Source organism: Rhea americana, unplaced genomic scaffold (genome assembly GCF_003343005.1).
Source record: "Rhea americana isolate MKP2758 unplaced genomic scaffold, rheAme1 scaffold_55, whole genome shotgun sequence".
Taxonomy (NCBI): Eukaryota; Metazoa; Chordata; class Aves; order Rheiformes; family Rheidae; genus Rhea; species Rhea americana.
The window spans coordinates 4,119,424-4,145,982 of record NW_028186701.1 but is presented as its reverse complement, the minus strand read 5'-3'; the positions used below and the strand labels follow the sequence as shown (position 1 = coordinate 4,145,982).

At 41.8% G+C, this 26,559-nt stretch overlaps 2 protein-coding genes across 2 annotated transcripts in view; both read right to left on the bottom strand.

Annotated features, from left to right (window-relative positions):
* LOC146588003 (gamma-aminobutyric acid receptor subunit rho-2) overlaps positions 1 to 22,848 on the bottom strand; it is a 39,107-nt gene extending 16,259 nt beyond the window's left edge. The window contains exons 1-2 of the mRNA XM_085318724.1: positions 22,721 to 22,848; positions 15,133 to 15,239 (exon numbers count right to left, since the gene is read on the bottom strand). Coding sequence (XP_085174850.1) covers positions 15,133 to 15,239; positions 22,721 to 22,833 — 220 coding nt within the window. The 5' untranslated portion in view covers positions 22,834 to 22,848. The remainder of the gene's footprint in view (positions 1 to 15,132; positions 15,240 to 22,720) is intronic.
* Positions 22,849 to 23,422: 574 nt separating this feature from the next.
* Positions 23,423 to 26,559, bottom strand: part of UBE2J1 (ubiquitin conjugating enzyme E2 J1) — a 28,624-nt gene continuing 25,487 nt past the window's right edge. Inside the window, exon 8 of the mRNA XM_085318665.1 lies at positions 23,423 to 26,229. Coding sequence (XP_085174791.1) covers positions 25,960 to 26,229 — 270 coding nt within the window. The 3' untranslated portion in view covers positions 23,423 to 25,959. The remainder of the gene's footprint in view (positions 26,230 to 26,559) is intronic.

The following is a 26,559-nucleotide window of genomic DNA, read 5'->3' as shown; positions in this document are numbered from 1 at the left end:
ACGTTCAGGCGGAACTTCCTGTGCTTCAATGTCTGCTCATTGCCTCTTGTCCTGTCACACAGAGCAACTGAAAAGAGTTTGTAACCATCCCCTTGACACCCTCCTTTCAGGTACTTATACACATTGATAAGATCCCCCCTCAGGCTTCTCTTCCCCAGGCTGAAGAGGCCCAGCTCTCACAGCCGTTCCTCACAGGGCAGGTGCTCCAGCCCTCGGCTCATCTTCGTAGCCCTATGCTGGACTCTCTCCAGTAGCTCCACGTCTCTCTTGTCCTGGGGAGCCCAGAACTGGACACAGNGCTTCTCTTCCCCAGGCTGAAGAGGCCCAGCTCTCACAGCCGTTCCTCACAGGGCAGGTGCTCCAGCCCTCTGATCATCTTTGTAGCCCTACACTGGACTCTCCAGTAGCTCAATGTCTCTGTTGCAGTGGGGAGCCCAGAACTGACACAGGACTCGAGATGTAGCCTCCCCAGGGCTGAGTAGAGGGGCAGGATCACCTCCCTCCACCTGCTGGCAACAGTCTTCCTAATGCACAGAGGGTACCATGTGCCTTCTTGGCCACAAGGGCACATTGCTGGCTCATAGTCAACTTGTCATCCACCAGCACTCCCAGGTCCTTCTCCGCAGAGCTTCCTTCCAGCAGGTCAGCCCCCAGCTTGTACTGGTAYATGGGGTTATTCCTTCCTGTGTGCAGGACCCTGTGGATGYCTTTGGTGAATGTCATGAGGTTCCTCTCCACCCAGTTCTCCAGCCTGTCTGGATCTCACCGCATGGCAGCACAGCCATTTGGTGTATCAGCAACTCCTCCAAGTTTGGTATCATCAGCAAACTTGCTGAGGAAGCACTGTAAGTTCACTGTACACTTAAGAAGAAAAACTGCTGTTCTGAGAACACGATGTATTTTTGCAAGTTGTTATCCATTCTGTTATTGTATCTGCTGCAGCATGCACAGACTCCCACGCATCTTCAAGGTTTTTCAACAAAACCTTRTATTTGCCTCAGCTAGAAGAGAAGGAACAGCCAACTTGACTGGAGTAGGGAAAGAGAAATTGCAATACCCATGAAACAAGCTGATTACTGTGCCTGGCCCTGATGTAGGTTTTGTTAGGACTTTGATAAGCCAGCTTCACTGAATTACAGCAGAGCACACTGACAGTGGCACCATCCCCCTTCTGCATGCACAGCTCTAGCCTGTTACATCTGCAACATCGTTTAGTGACAGGCATCTTGAAGCAAGCAGTGTGGAGCAGCACCAGGCTCCTCCACAATATCAATTCTAATTTAAGTGACCAGTGCCCCCAGCAATGAAGTTGAAATGTCGATAACCAAGCACCTTTAGATGACTCCTAAAAGCTTGCAAGTGCATGCATGTCACATTCAGATGCACAGCTGCGTTGGCTGTGCACTTCATGCTCAAAGAAATGCCAGCAAATATTTGTTTGCTCTTATTCACGTCTTGTTGGAATTTGTCCAAGTGGAATGAAGCTTGGCTGGAACATTTATTTTATACAGTTCAAGAGAGTAATAATTCAAGCTGGTCAAAAAAATTTCTGATTGCCTGATGGGGAAAAAAGCAATTCCAGTTAATCAGAATCAGCATGTTTCTCAGGAGCACAGGGATTTCAGTAAGATTTTTCACTCCAAAGAGACAAGCTGGTGTTGCTCACTTCCCTTCGTCCATCTGCTCTGTAGGCTCCACGGCTCCCCCATGCTGTGTCTGGCAGAGCTTCCAGCCTCCCATTGCTCGCTTTTGCATCATCCCAGGATGTCTGCTGAAGAGCCATAAACTGAAAAGCTGTTAAGCTTTCTGGCTCCTTCACAGCTTCCCTGGGAAGGTCAGCAGAGGTCTGAGAGMTGAAAGTCCTTGGAAGGCCATCTTCCAACTCCAAGTATACTTTTGAATGCTGCCAGGTGTCTCCCACTGCTGCTAAGGAGTCCCAGAAGAACAGGATCCAACTCTTTCCAGACCATGCTCCAGAGCAGAATAATTTYCACACTTTTCCCTTGGAATATTCTGTCTATCCCACTTGATGTTCCTATATGGTTCAATAGCTAGGTCAGTGACTTTGTTTCTAGTTGCTGCATTGTCTTGAAGACAGCTACCAACTTTCTAAATTCTTTCTAGATGTTATTTTTTTCCATTAAGCAATTAATTTAGTTGCTATGGAAATATTATACTATAAGGATTCAGTGGAGGTCTCAGGAGATTCTCTTCCTCTTAGTTCTCTATATTAAGTTCTCTTTATTAAGCATAACTGAAACTGGTATACCCACGAAGCCAGTCTGCATTGGCTGACAAAACACAAATCCATTGTCACAGCTGCTTCCAACAGTAAAGCTGAGAAATGCTTAAGATTTTTTTTCTTYGTGTAAACAAGACTTGAAGACATAATTGTGCTTATTTAGTAGGTGAGAACAGTTCTTAGCCCCCTCCCCAGATTACACTGGCAACAACTTTCAGCAGAGGTAGAGTTACACAGATGAGTAGGTTCATCTTGTGGGAAGGCTGGGGCCTTCCATAAGATTGTTCAGTTTACTAACCTGCCAGAAAATTAATCCATTTGAAAACAAAAAGTTTCTTTCTGAATTGGTAACTTGAATCAGTTCAGGGAAAAAAACTGTCAGGTGCAYGCGCTAGCCACTGGGGCCAGAGCAGATAGGCATGGAGGAAGAAGGATGGCTAGTGTGACCTCTTTCTTTGTAGGGACTGGCTTAGCTACTCGTGAAGCAGTCCCTTCCTACAACACAAGAAACTGTGCTCAGCTCCTACTGATCCGGCTGCAGGATATGCAAYCAGTGGATTGCTTTTCACACCATCATAACTCAAAGAGAGATAAATCCACAGCAAAATCAAATATATTTTCTCCTTGTCTTCCTTGTCATGCATTCTTCTGACTTCCTCCTTGACCTTAGAGGAGATGCTGCTTACATCCCCTGCAGATGTATCATTCCTAACATCCAATCTGGTATCTATCTACCAGGCAATGGCTCAAAAATGGCCCTTGTGTCACCTTCTAGTCTGGCCAGATGTAACAGAGGCTTCATTAAGTGCAATTCTTACGGCAACAACTTCTGCTCTCATTCATCCTCTTCAGTTGAGCAGCAGTGGGATTATGATAAGATCTAACAAGTAAATTAACTTACAGAGGGCTGTTTTTAGGGAGCCATTTTTCAACTTCTGGTTATTCCAGTCATCACTAGTAAGTGATGCTACATCTCCCTGCAAATCTTGCCTATCTTACATATAGCATTTTAATATAACCCTTGAATCTGAAACYGCTCTATGAGCTATGCATTGGTCATAGTCACAGTTCTTTCTACTCTCTGTGATTATTTAGATCAYTAAACCAATGTTAATAACATTAAGCTAAAGAATGTCTGTGTGAAGTTCTTCCTGCTCAGTTAAATGTGAGGGTTTTTTTCCTTTAAACAAGATAGACATCAAGTAGCAAAAAACATTCTATTTGTAGTAATAACAGCCAATTTGATGTGCAGTATAACCAGAAGGGGAGGAGGGGGAATGCAACTCTGCTGATAGAATCACAGAATCATAGAATGAGTAAGGTTGGAAGGGACCTCTGGAGATCATCTAGTCCAACCTCCCTGCTCAAGCAGGGTCACCTAGAGCATGGCAGACAGGATTGCATCCAGGAGGGCCTTGAAGATCTCCAGAGAAGGAGACTCCACAATCTCTCTGGGCAACCTGTGCCAGTGCTCCATCACTCTCACTGGAAAGAAGTTCTTCCCCATATTTACGTGGAATTTCCTGTGGTTCAGTTTCTGGTCATTACCTCTTGTTCTGTCACATGGGACAACTGAAAAGAGTTTGTCCCCATCCCCTTGACACCCCCCYTTCAGGTACTTGTACACATTGATRAGATCCCCCCTCAGKCTTCTCTTCCSCAGGCTRAWSAGGCCCAGCTCTCRCAGCCSTTCCTCATAGGGSAGSTGCTCCAGTCCTCTGATCATCTTTGAAGCCCTACACTGGACTCTCTSCAGTAGCTCCATGTCTCTRTTGTAGTGGGGAGCYCAGAACTGGACACAGKACTCGAGGTGAGGCCTCCCCAGGGCKGAGTAGAGGGGCAGGATCACCTCCCTCCACCTGCTRGCAACAGTCTTCCTAATGCACCCCAGGAGACCACTGGCCTTCCTRGCCACAAGGGCACATTGCTGGCTCATAGTCAACTTGCTGTCCACCAGCACTGTCAGGTCCTTCCCTGCAGAGCTGCTCTCCAGAAGGTCAGCCCCCAGCTTGTACTGCTGCCTAGGGTTAGTTTTCCCTGGGTGCAGGACCCTGCACTTGCCCTTGTTGAATCTCAGGAGGTTCCTCTCCACCCAGCTCTCCAGCCTGSCCAGGTCTCTCTGAATGGCAGCACAGCCCTCAGGTGTGTCAGCCACTCCTCCCACCTTGGTATCATCAGCAAACTTGCTGAGGAGGCACTCTGTCCCCTCATCCAGGTCATTGATGAAGAAGTTGAACAGGATGGGACCCCGTRCTGAGCCCTGGGGGACTCCACTAGCCACAGGCCTCCAACTAGACTCCACGCCACGTTCTCAATCCACCTCACTGTTCACTCGTCTAACCCACACTTCCTGAGCTTRYCTAGGAGGATGTTATGGGAGAGAGTGTCAAWAGCCTTGCTGAAGTCAAGGTASACAACGTCCACTGCTCTCCCCTCATCCACCCAGCCAGTCATTCCATCCTAGGAGGCTATCAGATTGRTYAAGCAGGRTTTCCCCTTGGTGAAKCCATGCTGGCTACTCCCRATCACCTTCTTTTCCTCCATRTGCCTGRAGATGACATCCARSRTGAGCTGTTCCATCACCTTGCAGGGATAGARGTGAAGCTGACCGGCCTATAGTTGCCTGGGTCCTGCTAGGTCCTGCCCTTTTTGAAGACTGGAGTGACTCTGGCTTTCTTCCAGTCCTCAGGCACCTCTCCAGTTCTCCAGGACCTTTCAAAGATGATGGAGAGCGGCCTGGGAACAAGATCTGCCAGCTCCCTCAGTACATTGATAGGCAATGCCTTGTTAGTAGATATTTAGCCTTTCTTTGCTCAGATATGTAGCAAAGTCATAAATTGTGGTCAATGCGAGCCCTGTGCAATGATTCAAATATTTACCTATTCTCATCAAGCCTTTAATACCCAATGGCTATTCAGCACAGTTACTTATCAAAAACACCTAGCTTTTGCCTCTACGACAGGATCAATACTCTGAGCAAACCATTTGTCTGCAACCTTCATTCCCTTGTGCTGATCCCCTTCCSCCACCCTCAGAAAAGCACAGCATCTTGGAGTTGAGACGTTATTTGAAGCAGACCCAATAATGTTATTACATCAGATGACCTAGCAGACGGAGGATTATGGGATATTAAAACCATTGATGTCTGAGCCTCATAAGGGCTTAATCCATACACTAGCAAGATACCTTTCAATTAAATCTCTCAAGGATCAGCTCCATTGTGCGCTCCTATGATTCATTGTTTTACAGCCCCATTCAGTCTCCTTCTCTCTCCYGCCTGCCGTGCCATTGGGCTCTCAGAGCACGGCAGGAGCATGGCAGCTTCCCTTCCTGGGCTCGGTCAACCCCAGGCACCGCGAGCAGACTCAGAGAGGCTCCACGGGCCGGCACAGCCCGCACCGGGGCAGGCCCAAGGCTGCGGTCAGTGCTGCCTCCGGCTCGCGCTCTGGAAAGCATTCAGAATTAAGATCACCTGTTGTTATACGCTATTGCTGACACCACGGTGGTGCCCAAAGGCTGCCATCCCAAACWGCAAATGTTGTGGTAGGCATGGTGCTATCAGTCAAGACCCAGTCCTTGCCAGGAAGGATTTACAATGTAATCGCCTTGTGTTAGAAAAAGAAAGCAGTAGTAGCCTAGGTGCTTCTCTGACATTTGATGTCCCTCGTGTCGAGCAGCTGCCTCCGCAAATTCCACAGTGCAGGAGACTCTCTGCATACAAGCACTTAATTCAGGCAACTTAAGCACGTTGGAAATCACCACCGTTCCAAAGTCCATTTATTGCTTCAGTCTCCACATTTGACTGAACACCAATCACAGATTWAAAAAAAAATGCCAAGGGAGAATAAAASAAATTTACATTTTTCCCTCTTTTTTATTCCTTCCTTTCCCTATCCACACTTGAAAATAAGATACTAGGTTCATGTTTTGAAAAGATATTTCTTATCTATTTTAATGCTCCTGCCCCAAAGGCTCTGTTTGGCTCTCAGATAAATGGCAGTTACCTAATTGCAAGGACAAACCCTAAGGTTCAGTCTGGAGCTGTCAGGAAGCTTATTAAACCCCAAATGAAAGGAGTTCAGTGTAAGGTGTGGTGACCTTGAAAGCCCTTAGGAGAGGAGGTCTGAGGTTGTAAGTGGTATAAGTGAGGTATAAGTGAAACTGCTTTTGCTTTCTTTTCTATAGTTAATCATAAATTTAATGGACAATAAAACAATGAGTGGACTAGAGAGAGGGAGAATCATTTGAACCCTAGGCTCAAATGCTAAGTTCTTAATTCAGGTATTACTAAGATGAGTCTGTAAAACTTGCGTATCAGTGGAAATATTTATTCTACCTTTTTCAGGCAGATTCCTACTACAATCAGCAGGAGCAACTGTGGCTTTTTTTGCTTCCTGCTCTTCGTTCATCATGCAAAACAGTTAATGAGACAACACGTAAATGAGAACAAGGGCATCCTGAGACACTGAGACCCTTTGGTGAAGGGCTGGATGAGAAGAAGTTAGGCTGGGCAAGGCAGAGGTGGTGRAGGGCCAAAACGTTGCTGTCTGGGAGCTGGTGACAAGATTCAAAACATAACTGAATCTGTGCTCTGGGTAGTAATTGTAATTAATGATAATAATTAATGCAAATAAGGGTTATTAATACTAATTCCTGTTGGTAGTACCACAGCTTTGATGAAACTTTGCTGTGACTCACAGCAACCACTCTGGATAGCACTGTGGGACCTTAGTTCACAGGAACAGAGACACTTGTACAGACTGGGAAACTGAGGCACRGAAGTGAGATGCTTCTGTGAGATCTTGGGAAATAGAAACCAAGCTGAGAAGGGCCCCCATCACTCCAGTCTCTCTTTGTAAACCATTTTGAGGCAATAGGGAATACAGGAGAAAAAGAAGAAAACAACCTATAAAACTATTTCTTGCCAAAGGAGGCCATTTGCCCAGGCAATCACACCAGCCCTGCCTGGGTCCTGCTGCTCAGGTTTCTTGTTCCCTGTGCTCTCGACAGCCACCTGACATCGGCCACCTCTCCCCATCGGTGCCACGTCCCAGCTACAGACACTGCCAAATCTCCCTCTCTTGGACTAAGTAGCCAGCTCACCACAGCATCTCCTGAAAACAAGACACTTGCTTTCTTTCTCATTTCTTTACTGCTATTTCTCCCCCTTCTAGTCTTTAAAAACACTTGGGTCAAATAGACAAGTGGGGCAGTTCACACTAGGAGCACAGGATTATTTGCCAAAATAGCAAAGTAACAAGCATCAGCTAGGACACTTTATGGTTTCATCAACCTTTACATTGTTGATCTGAATTACTACATAACATTAAATCCTCAGTTCTCCCAGTCAGATATATCTGTCTGGCAGCTGAAGTCACATGAATTTCCCAGATTACGATTCTAGTCACTATTTTATTATAGGTTTTATGCCAAAATTTCAAATTCTGCATGTGAAACTTTTAGGTGAAGCAAACAAAGACAGTGATAACTGAAACTGGGGGTGAGCTTTTTGCATATTCATTTGGCCCATCAGTCTTCAAAGTTTCTATCAAGATACAGTTTTRCAGAGGCACTGGATGTGAGCAGCACTGTAAATGTGTACAGTGTCCGAAGCAAAACGGAAACCATGTACAGAAATGCTCTCTTTAAACCACGGAAACAAAATCCTGGGTTTCCTTAAAGGTCGTCTGGGCTACAGAACATACTGTTGAATTAAACAGCTGTTGATCAGTCACAGAAAGATGTCAAGAGATTTTTGCTCTYGCTAATCCTTGGAATCAGTAGGGAACTGCTGGATATTTAATCCTGTCTCTCTGTAAACTAAACTGTTCAACCACTGGGGCTCCAGATGCTTTGCCAAATTCCCCACCAAAAGCCTCTGAGGATAAGCAATCAAACAAAATCTCTTTATCAAAAGGGAGCAGAGGAATGAGAAAGGTGTGAATGGGAAAGGAAAAGAACAGCTGACAGAGCAGGTAAACAGAAGACAAACAATTTAGATTATAGGGGTAAAATAAAAATAACCCTCATCAACTAGCATTTACTTACCATACAAAATATTTTATAAATATTCATATTCTCTTCAGAGAGACAAAATACCACAGATTTGTGGGCTTTCCTGCACAGAAGGATCAGCTTGCAGGATTGCAAGGTGGCCACAGACCTGAATACTCTGACACTGCAGAGACCTCAAAGCTCAGGCTTCTCTTTAGCAAGTTCATTGCTGAAAACGATGGAAAAAGGATCCCCTGTGAAAGCCATGGATCTGACCGAGAAGCAGCAGCAGCACTGCTTTATTCAAGGACTACAGCCCCTGAAAGTTCTTCAGCTCATACCTTAGGGCCTCTGAAAAGCACCACCCAAACAGATGGAGTTACTCAAATTAAACAAGGACTCAAGTATTTAAAGATCAAGATCTAGAGATAAACTGCATAACCTTGAACTGAAACACTTCTTCGAGAAAGAGAAATGTGTCAGTATCAATTATCTCTGTCACTGTCCACACCAACATCTGACAGAACACAAATCCTAATTCAGCAGGACTGATACAGCCAGAAAGCAAGCCCTGGACACTTAAGAAGCTTCATAAATTCACAGACCTCTACTTACAACACAGAAACCCATCAATAAATTATTCCCTTTGCACCTCAGGCACAGCACGACTGAACCTTCCAAGCAAGCTGAGGACACTCACGCAGTCATTAGGAAATTTGATAATACAAACATTGGAAGTGAAAAGTTGTCCTTTTGAAGAAGATTTTTCATTGGCATGTTGAGGGGAGATTTAAGTGGTCTGAAGCACAAAGCAAGGCTCCCAGGAGCACTCCTGCTCTCCTTCTTCTGCAGCTGGGCAGTGGTTGTCAGCCTCACGATTTCTGCGTAAGCAGAAATAGAGCATCATTATTGCATCTCACGGTAAACGTAGTCCCTTCCAAAACTGCTTCAGCAACATACACTATCATATTTCTGTAAATTCCTGCATATAAGTGCCTTTGGCCCACATCAAACTTGAGTGTTGAAGAGATACTTAGGGCCCAGCCTGTCAAGGTCTCTGGTTTCACGTGTGTTTATTTCCTGGCCAGGTTCCAAACCCAGTATCCTCAGAATCAGCTGAGAGCATACTCCCTGTTTTTCTTTCCTCCGCAGTAAGTTGCTCAGTTTTGTGACCTACCCTTTAGCAAAAGCCATTACACATTCAGCTCAGATGCAGCATATAGAAAAAATCCAGTAGAGAAGACCTTTAGGGGAGCCCCATTTTGCATCTGCAATAAGTGGTTGGATCAAGACAAAAGCCTGAGCTAAAGCCCAGACCTAACTACCATGAATTTTGGAAGGGTTTCGACAGCATGAGGAACTGTGTTTTGCCTTTGCCTTGCCAGTTTGAATATCAAATTTTGTCCCATATGGCCTGGTACATCCAGTCTAGGGCTAACCTTTCACAGGAGCCCGTAATGTTTCCATTAGTCCAGTCCAGGAACGACTTCAGAACGTGCCCAACTTCAAAACTGGTCACAGCCCAGCCTGTCTCATTAGCTAAAACCATATGCTCTGAGGAGTGGCATGAAAGCTGCAAAGGTCAGTTAAGTTCCCTGCATATCAGAAACATGTATTAAAACAAATTCTTTTTTTTTTCTTTCTTTCTTAACATTGCAGCAGCTTTAGGAGATAGGGAGAAGTGTATTACCATGAAAATACCTGGAGTCAGTTTTCATCCCCACTTCTGAGACTAAGACTTTGTGTCATCTTTTTAATTTCTTTCTTTGGCAGTGATTTCAAAGGCTCATTGTTCTCCTTTGAGACAGTCTCTATGTCCCTTCATCATTCCTTGAAGGAGTGAGGAAGACATAGGCTCTGAGAATATAAATGTCTACATATGAAACAAGTAGGCTTGAGGCTTCTTGGCTGCTTGTGCACACCTACAGAGTCTTGCAAGTTTTCTTAAAGGATCCAATGTCTGCAAGCTGCATGATTGCAATCTTCAGTGCATAAATACAACTCACGTATATATGAATATACATATGTTAAAATTACATAACTATAATGTATATGGTATGTATATATTTATATGTGTACATACAAAATGCCTTTTTGGCAGCAACAACCTCATGTTGTTAGTGACATCGTCTCAAGGACCCCGCAGATTCTAGGTTTGTCCTAGAATCTACTTGAGGGGCAGCTGAACCATCAGTGATCAGGACCTTTTAGGTGAGGGCAGCTTCCAGACGAACACAGCCCAGTAGCTGCCACATCACTGCAGCAAGCTTCATTCCTCTGCATCTCTCACTGACAGATCGTCATTGAGGAAGAAGTGAGTTTTATTCCAGCCRCTGATACAAAGCTGTTGATGCTTTCATTCACCACCACTACCCTCTCTTCATCCATCCGGAGAAAAATACTACCAGGAAAGGCCAGCAAGGGCTAGCTAATGTTAGGCAATGAAGAAATATAATAAAAGTACAGCATTAGGTTGTTCCTCAGCAAAGAAGATACAGCTATTTTAAGTATCAACTAAAGCTGCTTATTCACAGGCTCCCTATAAAATATGAGATGTCATAGATGAAATGCTTAGAATGGGTGTTTAAGGAAGACAGCACAACAAATATTTACATAATCTTTAAATATGAATATTTGTAAATAATACCTGAACATCTGCTGGCTAGAACAAGGTCACTGACACGGAGATAACTCCCTAAAGGTCAAAACAAATGCAGTCTATTTTAGGTTACGGAGGCTACTTTGAACATTAGCAAAGCAAAAATCTGTACCCAATAGCCTGTCTGTAATGGGCTGATAGTAGGCAGGACAACCATGCCTTTTAGGCTGTGAAAAAYACAACTTATATAACATTTGCTTGCTTGTTTACTCTTTCCAAAGATATCTTTTCTTGTAAAACCTTTCAGCTTCCTCTAATGTTGTTCTTCTGTTTCACCTTGCATAACCACAGCATATTCTTTCCAGTGGTCACAACTACATTGCGTTGGCAGCTTGCTAATTGGCCTCTGCAGACAAGCAGAAGTCCCCATGGCCACCATAAATTACCTGCTTAACCCAACCTTGCTTTAGTGTTTTTCTTTAGAAGTTCAATGACAATGGGTGGTTCACAAAAAATTTGAAGGTAAACAGCTGTCTCTTATTCCATTAAGCTTGGAAACCATCACATTTACGGAACGCGACTTCATTATAATGTCATTCACAATTTCTTTACGATATTATTTATGTTTTGCAGAGATAGCTTGCTCTTTTTCACTTGCAACATAACATTATATGCCCGATGCAATACCATGAAGCTGGATCTCACTTAGACCATCATCCCTTAGCAGAACTCAGAGAGCAGCAAGGGTCTTACAGCAGTGACCAAATAGAGTCACACGTGTCCCACAGGCTCTTCTACTGTTCTTCAGCAGTATAAAAGCCTGTATGTCACATGCCAGTCAGACTACATCAGTTTCACTGGCATTTACCACRGTGAAAAGCTGGAATAAATCACAGTGCCAAGCAAATCACAGTGACTGCATGATGAATAACATTATGGAAGAAAATAYATGGATCACCTCTTAACAGGCTTTAGTTTTCTTACTTTTACATTCTTCCATCAAGCTTATCATCTGTCACTAAACATATACTACATAATTTTGTATCTGTAGAAGAATCTGTAGCATTCAAGCTACCTCTTTGAATGTGAGCCATGCTTTCCAAGGCTGGARTCTGAATCAAATTCTTGCCATGTTTTGTTTCTTACCACATGCAGCTTTAGCACAATTTTGCTGATACTCCATCTCTGTTCTGGGCAGCTCTGCAAGATGAGGTTGTTTTGAACAAAAATTACAGAAACCAGGTGCTTCYTTCACAAAAAAACACCCTCTTATCAAAGCAATTAGGATATTTCTGAATTTATAAATTTTACAAATGTTACTCTAAGCTTTTAGGCTCTAGAGGTACCCAAATGCTTACAGTGTGRAAGGTAGCATAGGAAAACAAAAATAGGGGGAGATTAAAATGCAGTTACATTAGAGCTGGAAGAATAACTGTGTAACAATGTATGTGTCTGCTTGGTGTGAACTGTGCACAAAGATCTTCTTCATGGGATCCGTGACATTGATAAAAACAGTAAATATTTGATCTATTTACAGAAGCTCACTCCGGGTCCAAGCTATTTCCTACCAAGTCAAGGAAAGGAGCTCAAAGAYGAGATCCTCTCCCAAAGCAGCCCTGACAGCCCACCCCCCTCTACTCAAGCAGCCAGCAGGTCTTCTGCCTGGAGTTGCAGCAGTTGTCCCAGAGAGAAAGTCAATTTGGTCATCATTAGGCATTCAGAGGTCATCAGTCAAGCTCCAAAAACTGAGGTTGGCTTAAAAATCTAAAACCGCAACACAGTACCCTAATCTTTTATAGTTTGGGTTTCTAAGATTTATGAGGTACACACTTTGAGAATTTTCTCCACCAACAAGAAGATTAGAAAAATTCCTTCTCTGTATCTTTCTTGCGGTTTTTCTTTTTCTTTTTTTTTTCCTACCCATAATAGGGAGAATCTTAGAGATCCTGCATAAGCAAACAGCTCCAGAATCTGACATTAAAATAACTTTTAAAAGAAGATAAAGTGACACAAGATTCAAGACAAAAACCATAAGAAGCACTGGCTTGGGAAGGCCAGACCACATTGCACAGATCAGATCAAAATGTGTACTTCTAGCTCTGGCCAGAAAGTACACGACAGCCAGTTCATATATGCCATTTGCTGTCATGAAATATCCTGTTTAAGCGGGTGGCTGCTACAGTCTCTACCCTCAGAGTCAAAGCTGCAGCACCTGCTTATACGAAGGATACACTTCCCCAGCAGGTCATGAATTTCATCTCCTTGCCTCAGCAAGAGAAATCATCTTTCACTGCTTTTCACTCCTATCAATCAGCACTTCAGAGACAGTCAGCTCCAGGAGAGCCTAACATCCTGGTGTGACTCATCCTGTGTTGCCAGACCCGACCCCTCAATGAGCTGCTGGCTCATTCATACATCCACAAGACACCCCAAGTGACTGACACCGATTTCCACCTCTGAGAGGCAAAGCCTGATCCCCTTCTCCCTTTGCAATCCGCAGAGTTTGCCACTGACTTCACTGGTAGCTGGCTCAAGGAAGTTTTCCTTAGGCAAGAGCTGGAGGAATCATTTAGTCCTAAAATCGACTCCATTAACCTGAAGTGACCAAGACAAAGAGCGGTCCATACTTGCACTCCCTCTCTGAGCTGGTTATTTTTTCTGCTTGTCCTATTCCCTTTAGCTTGCATGTTAATATGGTTCAGATGGCCACCCGCAGCAAGACAAGTTAGTGGTCGCTGCCATCTCATGAGCTGGCCAAAGGCAAGCGTTTGTGGTTCCCCTCCTTCCCACTAGCATATTTTCAGGCTGTGCATGGTGCTGTCCTCTTGGAGCCTACAACTGCATACAGTTGTGAATACTGTGTCCACGCTATGGGCATGCAGGCATACCTRCAGGGCTTTCAAATCTGGGCTTTGCTTCTCCCCTCTGTTTTGCTCCAGGAGCACCAGCAGAACAAGCACACTCAACTGCCTCACATGAGAGTGGTGGGCCAGGAATGGTCTTTAACACCAGAAGCACCATCTTCTGAGGGGAAAGGAACAACTCTGGCATAGAAACAAGCTTGTAATAAACAGTGAAAATGGTCACCAGAGGAAAATGTATTTGCAGCCAGATTATTATATGGCAGTGCTTTGTATCCGAATGCAGGAGAGCGATAAAGCAAAGAGAAAGTYACTGCTCCAGAAGCAACCACAAGAGCACTCCGCTTTCTCCTCTTTTAAGGTGTTAGCGAGGGAAGAGGAAAAAGACAGGGGATCTATAGAGATGGGGAATAGGAGGAACTCTCTGCACTTACACCAGGACAGGACATTCCTAGTACTTAAGGACATATTTAGGGATCTTAGCAAGGAAGTCACTCATAAGAGTATGGGATCTACTTCTTRGAGTTTAATCTTCTTTTTAGGAAGGATGAAGCATATTTAATCAGCAATCCATCTTCATGTGTGCTGAACTGTCTATTTCTTGCCTTCCTTCAAAAGAGAATATACAAGCTGGTGAGATAAGCCAACGATAAAGCACTACCATGTTGAGTAAACTGGGTGGGATGCCAATAGTGGTGACAGAGCAGTGTGACAACTAAGCAAAGTCAGACTGAATGGAGCAGGTAGGTATCAAGCCAACATCTCACACACCCATGCTTTGCAGAAAATACCTGCTCTACAAGATTTTACATGAGAAATGCTTAAGAAGAACAGATGTTGGGAGTAAAGAAGCCTAGAAGGTCAGGTTAGGAAATCAAAACCAACAATTGTGAGAAATGGGACATCAAGCTAAAAATAAGGCTGGATGGATGGACAATCCTGACAGTGACCATCTCCTCCTGGAGCCAAGCAGATATAGCCAGGTCAGTCAGAGAAAACAATCCCATGATTCATTGGTCTTTTTGTCATGTTCCTTCCCTAATTCACCCTGCAAAGTGATTCGCCTAATAAGTTCTTTACTACACAATTTGATCAAGTCTGATCAAGCTGAGAAGCTCATTGCAACTTCACAACTACAAGTAAATATTAAAACCTTGTTCTCTTCCTCAACAGAGTGAAATATTTACAATAATGCTCAGTTCCAAGCTTTGAAGAAAACTAGCAAAAAGAATGAGACTTTAGCAACAGAAGGAATGTGGTTGTAGAGAGTGTGGCTGATGAGATAAGGATGAGGCCTGCTCTGAACTACTTCAGATTATCTACTGAAATCACCTAAGTCCTTTCCCTTCCACTGGTGCAGGGAAGAGCCATCTGGCTAGATGCATTTTTTTWAAAAACAGATAAGCATAAAATTAACAGACTCATATTATTCTCACCTCCAAAGGCTGGCCTCATGGTGAAATCATGGTCATCAACTCTGAGAAGTTGGTCCGTCTTTCCTTTCCAAGTTTTGGTCACGTCATGATTCTTCTTATAGATATGACTGCAAAAGATAGCAATAGGGTTGATCTGTTGTCTTTGTATCTCAAGCAGCACTCTGAAGCTGATTTCTGTCTTTGTTATTTCAGAGTCCCTGCTAAGATTTACAACATGAATGGTAGTTTTGTGAGAGCAGTKGTCCATGCTGGGAACTGGGAGAGCAGCTACCACTGCAGAGTGGACCAGTGTGACAAATCCTGAAGCTGTTTCTTCATAGTGTTAACTTAGATGAGGCTTTCCCTGCTGGCAGCCCTGCAAGTTCAGCCCGACTGCAAGGCTGATGCTCCATTCTCTCTGCCTCAGACAACATAGGTCTCCAGAGAGGCACTAGGACAAAAGCATGGTTCCTCATGGAGGAGCCTGGATGCAGCAGATAGGAAGCACTTTTTTCCTGCAATACAATGACCCAGAACAGGCAATAGTAGAACATGCAGATTCTGAACTACATGTTACCTTCCGGTAACTTTGCCTGGTACCATAGTAAAGTCATCATGGAAAAGTTTGCGCTTTCCAGTGATAGTCATGCAATGTCATCTGTTATTCTGAGAATATCTGTCCAGTACTCATAAACAACAGCCAAATATTAGCTGTTTGTGTGGGCAGAGGGACAACACTTTGTATTTTCATTTTTAACAATGGCAGAACTACTCATTGTCCTCCACAGCACAATTTTATCCAAAGAAGTCAATAAAGCCTGCAATCCTTCACTTCACTGAACTTTAGGAAACAAAAGAAACTATCTTTTTTATTAGAAGATCATAGATTATATCAAAATATCACACTGAGCATGAGCACAACCCYTTGAGAAAAGTGAAGGAAAGTCATTAAAACAACATAAGTGGGTAGCTAAACAACAGAGAGACAGATATTGCATATACCTTCAGAAGAAAATCCAGATCAGCATCCCTTGCTGTTCCCCAGTGGTGCAGCAAGGAGGATGTTCTTAATAGGAGAACTATTAAGATTCCTCAATTCCTTTGCTCTGGACTTAAACTCTGATAAAGTTCTAAATATTTCTGACAAATGACTAATTATAGCAATGTACAAAAAATAACAACAGTAGAGGACAAGGTGGAGGAAGGCTAAGATCTGTTTGCTTGTGTGAGGCGAAGGTTACTGGCTGGTAAAGAAAAAAGATCTCTGAAGAAAAAGAAATAGACTATTCCATAGGGTACAAAAATGAGAATAAATTAGGTGGAAACATCTCTGTTGAAAACTCACAGCATGCAAAACAATCACCACACTCAGAAGCGCCCGTGCCAGCCCAACCTCGTGTGCCACGTGACTCACGCGAACAGCCTYGCTGAAATCAGAAGAATCAAGCCCATGTGGATGAGCTGGGCAGCGTGGAGGCTAATTGAATCTTTAAGTAAGAGCAAAATTTGGCCAATGTTTCCACCCGGCTGGCCGCACGTCCTAGTTGCACTGATGCAAAACACTGCAACTCTCCAACAGTGGGGGTAAGAGACCCCCTGTAGTCAGGGACCAATTCCTGCAGCAATGCAAATTTATTGCAGTGCCGGGTCCCAAAGTTGGACAGCATGAAAACAYTACTGGAATTCATTTCTCCTGTCCTCTCATACACTCCCGTCTTGCTTTGCCTGTTGGGTGTTTCTGTAAGTCCTCTCTCCTCTTTGAAGGGCTCCCCGGTGAGCTTGCACATGTTTCCCATGCACAAGCATAAATCGCAGATCGGGAAAATGTTTCCTGTCAGAAGATTCAATTCAGAAGAGCAAAAAGAAAACTAAAGGGCATAGYTAACTGTTGATAACACTGATAACCTATTAAAAATGAGATGAAGAAACAGAATAAAAATCATTCCAAAAAACATAACAAAAGTAAAATAGAACAGAGGAGATCRTTCAGGAACATCTTACTTGATATCCCAGAAACAAAGCATCTCTGGAGTTAAGGGCTCTAAAAATTTCAGAAAAGAATTTGACATCTCTGAGATTTATATTAAGTGGATGTTCTGAAGGAATATAAACCCCRGTGCTCCCAGGCACGTGTCACATAGGAAGGTTTGGATTCCTGTCACTTAACTTTTGGCTTCTATTTGAATCAGGACCTAGGAGCTGTTCTCTCCCAGTTGGCTGTAAAGAAGAACCAGCCAGAGCAAGTGCAATTCCAGCTCTGGTGCATTAACAGTTGCCTAAAAGTAGGGGGAAGAACCCAAGCAGAGCAATTAACAGGAATGGTTTGAGAAACAAGGTCATTTCATAAGGGCTAGCTGCAGAGGGGGTTGGTTGTATTTCATCTTCACAAGCTAGGGCTGGTGACATCRTTTCACTTGACAGTCCATACAGTATAGCCTCAGACTCTTGAAAAACTGGAAGCAGAGAAATATTATCTTACTGAGTCTGCTTGATTTTAATTATCAGGGGAAGACCTGAGTATTAGTGAAACACTCTTCAGTGAAATCTCTCTACTCAAAGAATATATATATATAAAATGGATTTTAGGCTGTATGAGGAGTACCTAGGAAACCCTAACAGTGTTATAATGCCATCCTGTAAATCAGTGGTACAGCCTCACTGAAATACGAGTTCATTTAAAAACACCCTACAGTAGACATCACATAGGAGAGACACTAAGAATGATTCTCTGCCTTGCAAAAACAAAAAAGATCACAGAGCTTCTCATTTGCCATCAGTGCAAGTTGTATCTGTGTTAAAAGCAGCAGAAGTAAACCAGGATATTTAACTGCAAAGGTACAGTCCTGTGACAATGCTCAGCTTTCCAGTATAAAAAGTCTGCTTGGGCAGYAAACATTGCAAAGAGCCAAATGATGCCAGCAAATCTGGCTATGGGAGATAGCTGGTCTAGCAAAGGGAGCCAGGAGCCACTGTTAAGTCAAATACAGAGCCAGGAAACACTGTTACTTAAGATACAGCCCTGAACACACGCAGGCTGGTGAGGAAGAAGGGTCTATGCTTGCCATCTAAACAGACAACTATACAGCTAGAGCACAGTCAGAAAGAGCCAAACTTGAACCTCCTGACTTCACCAATGCCCTTAAGCAAGCGACTTCACCGTGCAGTTTCCCAGCTGGACATGAAGCAGCCCGGACAGCACACAGAACAAGTAAGATTCGGTCTGCTTTGATTCTGTCACAAGTCTCGAGGGCCAAGCAAGGCTTTTTACATGCACCTCCGCTGGCCTCCAGAAACTGAAATAAAAAAGACAACCAGCCTGTATCAATGTTGAATTTCCTCATTTACATAGAATGCAAAAGGAACAGCTGCTAAATTAGCAACAGCAGAGGAACGAATGCTGCAGCGCTATTGCAAAAATGTACAACTAGAGGTTGTGCAGCGCCCTGGACTCAACTCCTAAGCAAGCCGCACACATCTGTAACCAGTGGTTATCAATGCAGTTTGATTAAACCGCTTCCAACTTGCACGTTTTTCAAAGACCATTACATGGCGGAGGGGGTCAGTAGGGGCTGGGATGTACCACAGACCAGAAGACTTGCCTGGGGCACCTGGTCAAAAGTTAGGAGGAAAAAATGCAGCCCTCCAAAGCAACCAAGGGGCTCTGCCACCCAGCAGCAGCCGTTTCAGCAGACCATTTGTCACGGTGGACAGCTGTTTGGGAAATCAGTCTACAGTACCGCATGTGCTAAGGTTTGCGCTCTCAAGCCCTCAGCTGGAACTTAGAAGTTTCTTCTTTTCTTACTATTCAAACACTAATTCAAATCAAAGATCATCAATTCCAAAAGTCAGTGTACAGTAAAAGGCAAAGACTTGTAAGYATGCATAGTGACCTGAGATGCTTTTGCTTTTGGGTCTCAACCCAAAGGTTTGTATCCAGCATGACCTGAAAATGACAAAACRGAACAACAAAACAAAATACTTTAACAAAATGCTCCAAATCACTACCCACTTCCAAAAATCTTGGCACAAGCTCCTTAGCTAAGAGAAGTTCAAAGCAACTTCTGTTTCAGAAGCACAGCGTTTTTCCTGGTTGATGTGTGAGTCTTCACACACTGTGACGAGAGATGAAAAGGCAGACTCAGAAGTCAGATATGCAAAAAACACTGCAGTCACAGTATTGCAATCAAGGAGACAAGCGRATGTCTCCCGAGCCCTCCGTCCTAGCACAATTTACACAAAGCAATACGCATTACCAGAAGCCTTATCAGCTTTTCTATAGAGCAATAAACACTAATAGAAGCATTATTTTTCACAGCTTCACTTTTTCTGTACAGAACTTTTGTCCAGATGGATAGCCCAGGAGGACTGCCAGCATTTGTTTGTGATTCCTGATCTGTAGTCACCGCAGAGCTATTGAAGAGTACCCCAAACTGTTTCAAATCCACAGGGTTGGACATGCCAACAGTGCTTGCTTGGCACTTACAGTAAGGCTGATGCTTGGAGGAAGCTACAAACACACACACACACACACACACACACACACACACACAGTGCAGCTGAGACGTGCCCCAGCAGCAGGAGCCTAGTCTGTGTACACTGCTCTCTCTGCAAAATCCAGGCTATCGATATGGGAGCACTGACCGTGGCCCGTATCCTACATGTGCACTTGCGCCTTTACACACTTTGCAGTCCCCTTCAGCACCAAAGTCGGYGGATGCTCTCCAGAAATTCATTCACAGTTGTGAATTTAAGACCAGGGGCCAATGTCCCCTGCCCAACAGTCATACCAGTGACCGACAGCAGTTCTTCCTTTGCAGTTCATCTGTCACTTGGTTTCTCAAAACCAGAATGAAATGCAAAATTTTTAATCAGTAATTCTTCTGTGTTACGTACGAGCCCTTATTTTACCCTCGTGGAGTAACTAAAGGGTGGCTTAGTGCAGCATCCATGAGGCTTGCACATCAATGAGAATGCACTCAACTTTACACAGGCAAGTGCCACTAAATCCCTTCATGYACTTTTGTAATGTAAACGACAGACTGCACCATTGGATTTTTTTAAAAAAAATACCAAAGTACAAAGTTAGGAGCTATTATTCWATGACCATATACCGATTTTCTTAATAATACCTGAGCCCTCAGTGCATAAAGTGAAGTTTCTCTAGGCAATGATGATGGCATACATTAAACAGAGATAGTTGCTTTATTAAATCACACCTCATTTTGTGGAAACAGAGTTGCATTGTGAATGAGGTGGTGGCTGCAAGAGTAAGGGAAAATAAAAATACAAAGCAGCTACTCAGTAAGCAAGGATTARCCATTTAGCATGCTGAACAAGGTACTGTTCTCACAGAAAAAAATAGTACGTTATGAAGTTCAGGATTAATATGAAACAAAGSGAGTTAATTCAGGTTGCACAGGCAACCTTTAAACTGGTGTTTCTTACTTCGGATTCCTAACTTCACTGCTCTAATCTTGCTTTAGCATATTCTTTATCCAGTAAGGCACCGGCCCAACAACTGTGCACACTTAATCAACACCTGACTCCTCGGGCAGCCCTGAGCCTGAAGGTCCTCCACCAAGGCTCCTAGAGACCCCGGGCCAAGAACCTCTCCAAAAGGTCCAAGTAATGAACTACAGAAAGTTCTGTACTTACTCACACAACCCAAGCTAGCGTCTCAAAAATAATATAAAGATCTTAGATGAGGCTGACGTATCATCTTAAAAGAAACAAATGCACTTCTCAAATGTAGATTTCCACTGACAGGAATGGATTTTCTTGACTAATGTATTTACTGTAAAATAAATTTACTATATTCTTATACTAAGTCAACAGGAGAAATACTAAGTAGAAAATGTGATGCAATTATAAAAGACGCGTTGTTTCCATTTTTCTGTATATGATTARAAAGCCAACAGAGGCACTGGTTTTCATTTGATTTCACTATAGCTGTTAACTATTCATTGTTGGTTTAGAGATGGCAATTTTTTCCTATAAAAAAACACAAATGGAAATTTAAAATATCAGTGCCATTGCTCAATATGCTTTAATTGCAATATTATGGAATTCTCTATAATTCACATCATTTACATTTCCAAATACTTTTAAATAAATGCATTCACTGTGTAGGAAAAAAAAATGCAAATGGACAGCAGCCCACTGTCTTTATTTTAGAAATTTATGCAGATAGATATGAAACAATTTCCTTGTATTTCGAGGATGTGGTACTTCAGGCTTTACCTGGCTGGAGCATTGTTTATTAAACTCATTATATATCATTCTTTATTAAATTCACTTGTATAAATAATTTTAGCGATGTTTTAACTTCTACTCTATTACAACTTCCCCAGAACAATGGCACTGCAGAAGTTGTACATTATCTTGCAATATTTAAATAAAGTAAAAAATACTCAAATACCATTAACCCAGAGAATAGCACTGCTCTGGGGAAAAGACCTGTTTAGAAGAAAGATTTATACTGTTTGTCCCTTCAAAGTAGACTATTTCTAYTATACATAAATTGCTTGCAAGAAAGTGCTACTCCTGAATCTTTTACATGTAACAAAACATAGACCTGGGAAATATTTTAGAATTAAACATTTCATTCAATAATGCAGAGTCTGGTGAAATTGGTAGTAAAACTGCACTTGCTTTAGTATCTCAGGATCAGGTCCTAGCTGTTTCAGCTTAATGTCACAACATTTCTTTATAAAACAGGCAAGTAACAACATTCCCTATGGATTAAAAAAGCAGTTAGAGGGCTATGCCAAACAAAACAAAACAAATAAAAAAGATGAAGGTTTACAGCCAGAGTGAAGCTATTTAATGAGATGGATTAACCCAATTTTATTTTTCAGCCCTTTGAAAAACAATCTTTTAAGATATAACTGTCACTGGATGACATAACTGTACAGGAAAGGATAACATACTCCGACTGACTGACAGTTTCAAAGATTATCTTTTCTAATATAAACCTCCCAAATCTCAGTAAATCTAATAAACTTTTCCAAGACATTTAACTCTTCATTGTGCCTTTGCTTGACTTTATAAAATTAAAGTTTACACATAATTTTTCAAAATATAGTTTCAAAATCCCTGGGTAACTTCCTATRCTAACTTCTTGCGTTATTAATATTATGCATGCCAGCCAACCCCTGCACCCTCAAATTGTTWGACAGCAACACAGATTTTCAAGTGAATATAAGTAGCATGGGCATTTCGACAACCAGACCAAATAGAATACRCTCTTGAAATACTTATTTGGTTTGGTAGTGGGATAATATGTAGATATGAACATACCTGTTAGGTGTGTGTAACTTCTTTCAGTTCTCTCCATACTTATGCTATTCATGTGTATGTCTTAAGAATATTTTTTACCATGTCCATGCTCAAGTGGTCAAGTTTTCTGCCCAAAACTGCCCCGTTAACTGTATCCATTTACAGTTAAAGCTGCATACAGTACCAAGACTGCCTAAAATTATTCAGAAAATGTCAYCTATAAAGCTGTTCTCACATGCAACTAAAATGAATTTTCTATACACAAACAYGCTGACAGAGCAGGTTTTTATGGCTACATAATGAAGTATTTGTATTTTTTAATACCCCTTACCTTGCCTTCCGCACCTCCAACTGGCTTGCCCATCTCCTCCTCCTGTGCTTTCTGCTTTCCACAAGGAGAACCAAATACAAGATTAATAAAAAGAGTTTTGCAAAATAAGGCATCTCGTGGTAAACGGCAGTTTACTCTGCACTCCAGTCACCTCCCGTAGTACAAGTCCCCCCGCTCCCCCCTCCCCCTGTTTAAACACTGAATCAACTCCAATTCCAGGGTYGCGTGTTTGTCAGTGATCATTGGTAGAAACGCTGCTTTTCTGATATTTTAGAYGGGCTTTCAAGGGCTTCTCACTCCGAGCTTTCCCCCGATCATCGCTTAATGATTGGCCATTACCCATCAAGTTTGCCTCGCCAAACATTTCCACTGGGTCCTAAAGGATATTTACTAAAGCCATTATATAAAAACTGCAATTCTGCGTGCCAGCTTTCTGCTCAATCCCCTAATCTCAGGGCAGCGCTGTCCTTCCGCCAGACTGTGTAAAACCGGGCTGTCCCTTTTCATTAGGCTTTCCTGATTTTCTCTTCATTATCATGGCATCTTTTTCAAGTAGAGAACGGCCTGTGCCATTACGTTTAAGATGGTACATTTTACAATGATACATATTTTTGGTGGTCTTACGGCAACTATTATTTTCCAGTTTARTCAGTCTGGCTTTTCATGTTGTTTGAGACACAATACGAGCTATTTCCTCTGAAAATGATTATTTTATTCACTGTTAATTTTTAAAGGGAAATTAAAACACAGCAATCCTCAAGACATCTAGACATGCAATACTCTTCACATTGCTTGACAGTCACCATTAGCATTCACTTTTTCAAACAGGTCTTCGCAAAATTAAGTATCTTAACTTTTATAAGACTGAGATAAGAATAAAAAGCTAAAAAAAAACATTTTTTTTAAATTACAATGAAGAGCTTGTTTTCAGGGACCAGTTTACCTTTTGAATGTACAGTCAAAAAAATAATCTAGACTGCCTCTCTGCAGAAGACTTAACTGCTTTAGTAGTAAGAAGTGTGCTGTACAGATATGGAAAAAAAGGTCTGATGTGCACAGCAATGAGACTCGAGCAATAGCAAAGCAAAGTCAGAGTAAAACTCTGAGAGGAGCAAGGAGGCCGGAACCCAGGAAAACTGCCTTTAGGATCAGACCTCTTTCAGAATTCTGCTATGGGCCAGGTTTGGGCACTCAAACAACATACTGACTAGGAAAACCAGCACTTTTATTTTAAACTATGGGATCCGGAGAATTTTTAACCATTTCTAACATAATAAATATAYAAATCAGAAAAACACACATCACTTAATATAGGACACCAAATTGTCCTGCAGCAGAATGTGCAAGTAACTGGTGAATTACCTGAACTGTTTAAGAAAATATTCAATTTTCTGATGTTTGTTCCACTGTATCTGCAAATGAAAAGACTATCAAGTGCTAAAGTGCTTAAAAAGAAAAAAAAAGATTTTTTTTTTTTTAAGTTTCCAAACACAAGCAGGGTCTCCTTCAGGCACATGATGGGCTTCAATTATTTTTAAAACTTGTTATAGCTACTTTAATGTTTCAAAACATTCTAATACATGCCATATTCAATAAAATTTAGGAGAGTTGTAGGTACTTAATAAATATTTGCTGAGAAATAGGATGAGAATCTAGCTTAAGTCACTGCTAGCATATGTGACAATAGCAAAATGARAATCAGCTAAACTCTGTTGTCTTTTACATAAACATATTACAATACATTGAAATCAGAATAATAATACAAGAGGAAAATTATGGCACTGATTGCTTTCTTCCACATTACTGCAGTACTTTTAAAAAATTCACAGATTTTTTTTGAGCCCTAACAATTTCAAGTCTATTGCCTGAATATATGATTTCACAGCATTCATGAATATGTCACCACACGTTCATAATACACAAAGTCTCTGTGTTCATTATTGATTTTATATTAAAAAAAAAATCACAGAAACAAAACAAACAAGAACACGTGATCACAGAATCGCACAGAATCACAGAATGGTTGAGGYTGAAAGGAATCGCTGGAGAACATCTAGTCCAATCCCCTGCTCAAGCAAGGTCACCTAGAGCACRTTGCACAGGACCACGTCCAGGCAAGGTTTGAGTATCTCCAGAGAAGGAGACTCCACAACCTCTCTGCGCAACCTGTTCCCGTGCTTTGTCACTCTCACAGTAAAAAAGATTTTCCTTATGTTCAGGTGTAACTTCCTGTGGTTCAGTTTGTGCCTGTTGCTTCTTGTCCTGAATGTGATTAAATGTAGTATTTGAAACATAACTGAAGACTGGGTTGAAATAGTTTATTACTACCAAGGCTTTAATAAATATTTCTCTTAAGCAYGTTCATATATATGAGTTTAAGTACGATACGGTTTAAATTTTCTTTAGTAAATAAACCCAAATATGAAACATTCAGTTTAATGCATTRTGTATATTTATAGTATAATTAAAAGACAATAGCTCTAGGTAAATAATTATATTACATATTTATAACTATCACAAGAATAGACAAGTTTTATATAATCTTAAAATTTTAAAAGCAAGATATACAACTGACAGTATTAGAAGAGGACATTCAAATCTTGCAAAAGATTATCTAATCTTACTTCCAAAAAATTAAAAACCAAAATAATACAACTAGTTTTCTGGCCCTTTCTTTGCTCCTCTCTTTTCCCTTCACACACAGAAAGCAAATTCTCAACCTACTTGTATTCATTCCTCCCCTAACCCCCAAAATGTGTCATGGTAAATAAAAGTGGTTACAAAACATTATTCTCTGTAAATTATGAGCTCACTGAACACAAACACACAGTAGTGTTCCATTTTAAAATCCCTTCTCCAATGTTAAGCCTTATACTAACTCAGATGGGGTCATTATTTGCATTCGTGTTCATAAATGTGAATCAACCACTTTCCTAAATTCTTTTTCTAGTTAATAAATTATTCACAAACTGACTCCCCTCACACATGCCTAAACCTTACCATTTGATTGTATTGTTTCTCCAACTATCTAGTGGGCACTCATTTAACACTTGTTATAGTTAAATGTTCAACTTTTTTTTCTTTCTCTTTTTTTTTTAACAAGTAATGTATCTGTACGTACATTAACATTCATAATGACTTAAGTGTAAAAACAAAAAGTAACCTTGTAAACAGTTCTCATATCATACCCAAAACCTTGTTTAATGAAGCATTCAAGTCACAGCTCTTAAGAGAGAACTTTATAACTCAAATATATACTCATTAGCCAAATATATTCTTCGAAATATAAGAGCTGCCAAAGCTAAAGTCAGAAGGACGATCAGAACAGTTGATCCAGTGTGGTTCATATTGACCCTCGGTTGCTGGACTCGATTAAAGTCAGTTGAAGATGGAGCCCTTCTCTGCCTCTGCTGCTGGGCACGTCGCTGCCGAGGACTCATAGAGGTATTCGTGGACACAGGAGGAGTACACTCTTGACTAGATGTTGCACTGCTGTTCTGAGTTTCGGACTAAAAAAGAAACAGGAATAGTTGTGAAGCAAGACAGTGCATGAGATTAGCAATGTGTATCCCACACAARTAACGAGGACTAAAACATACTCTTTAAGTAGTTTTTCTTGAAAGCCTGAAGATAAATATGTCACCAATAGTTACAAGATTCTATCATAGACATAATTTTTGTCCTTATACTATCTTAAGAAGTCTACTTAAACTTGCAAATTAGCAGTTCTAAGGATAAGAAAAACATTCCTGGAAAAAAAAAATGAAGAAAGTTTATCAAACAAAGTTGCAATTCTAGATCATTTGAAATATCCTCATTCAAAAYGGTCTTTGCTAGGA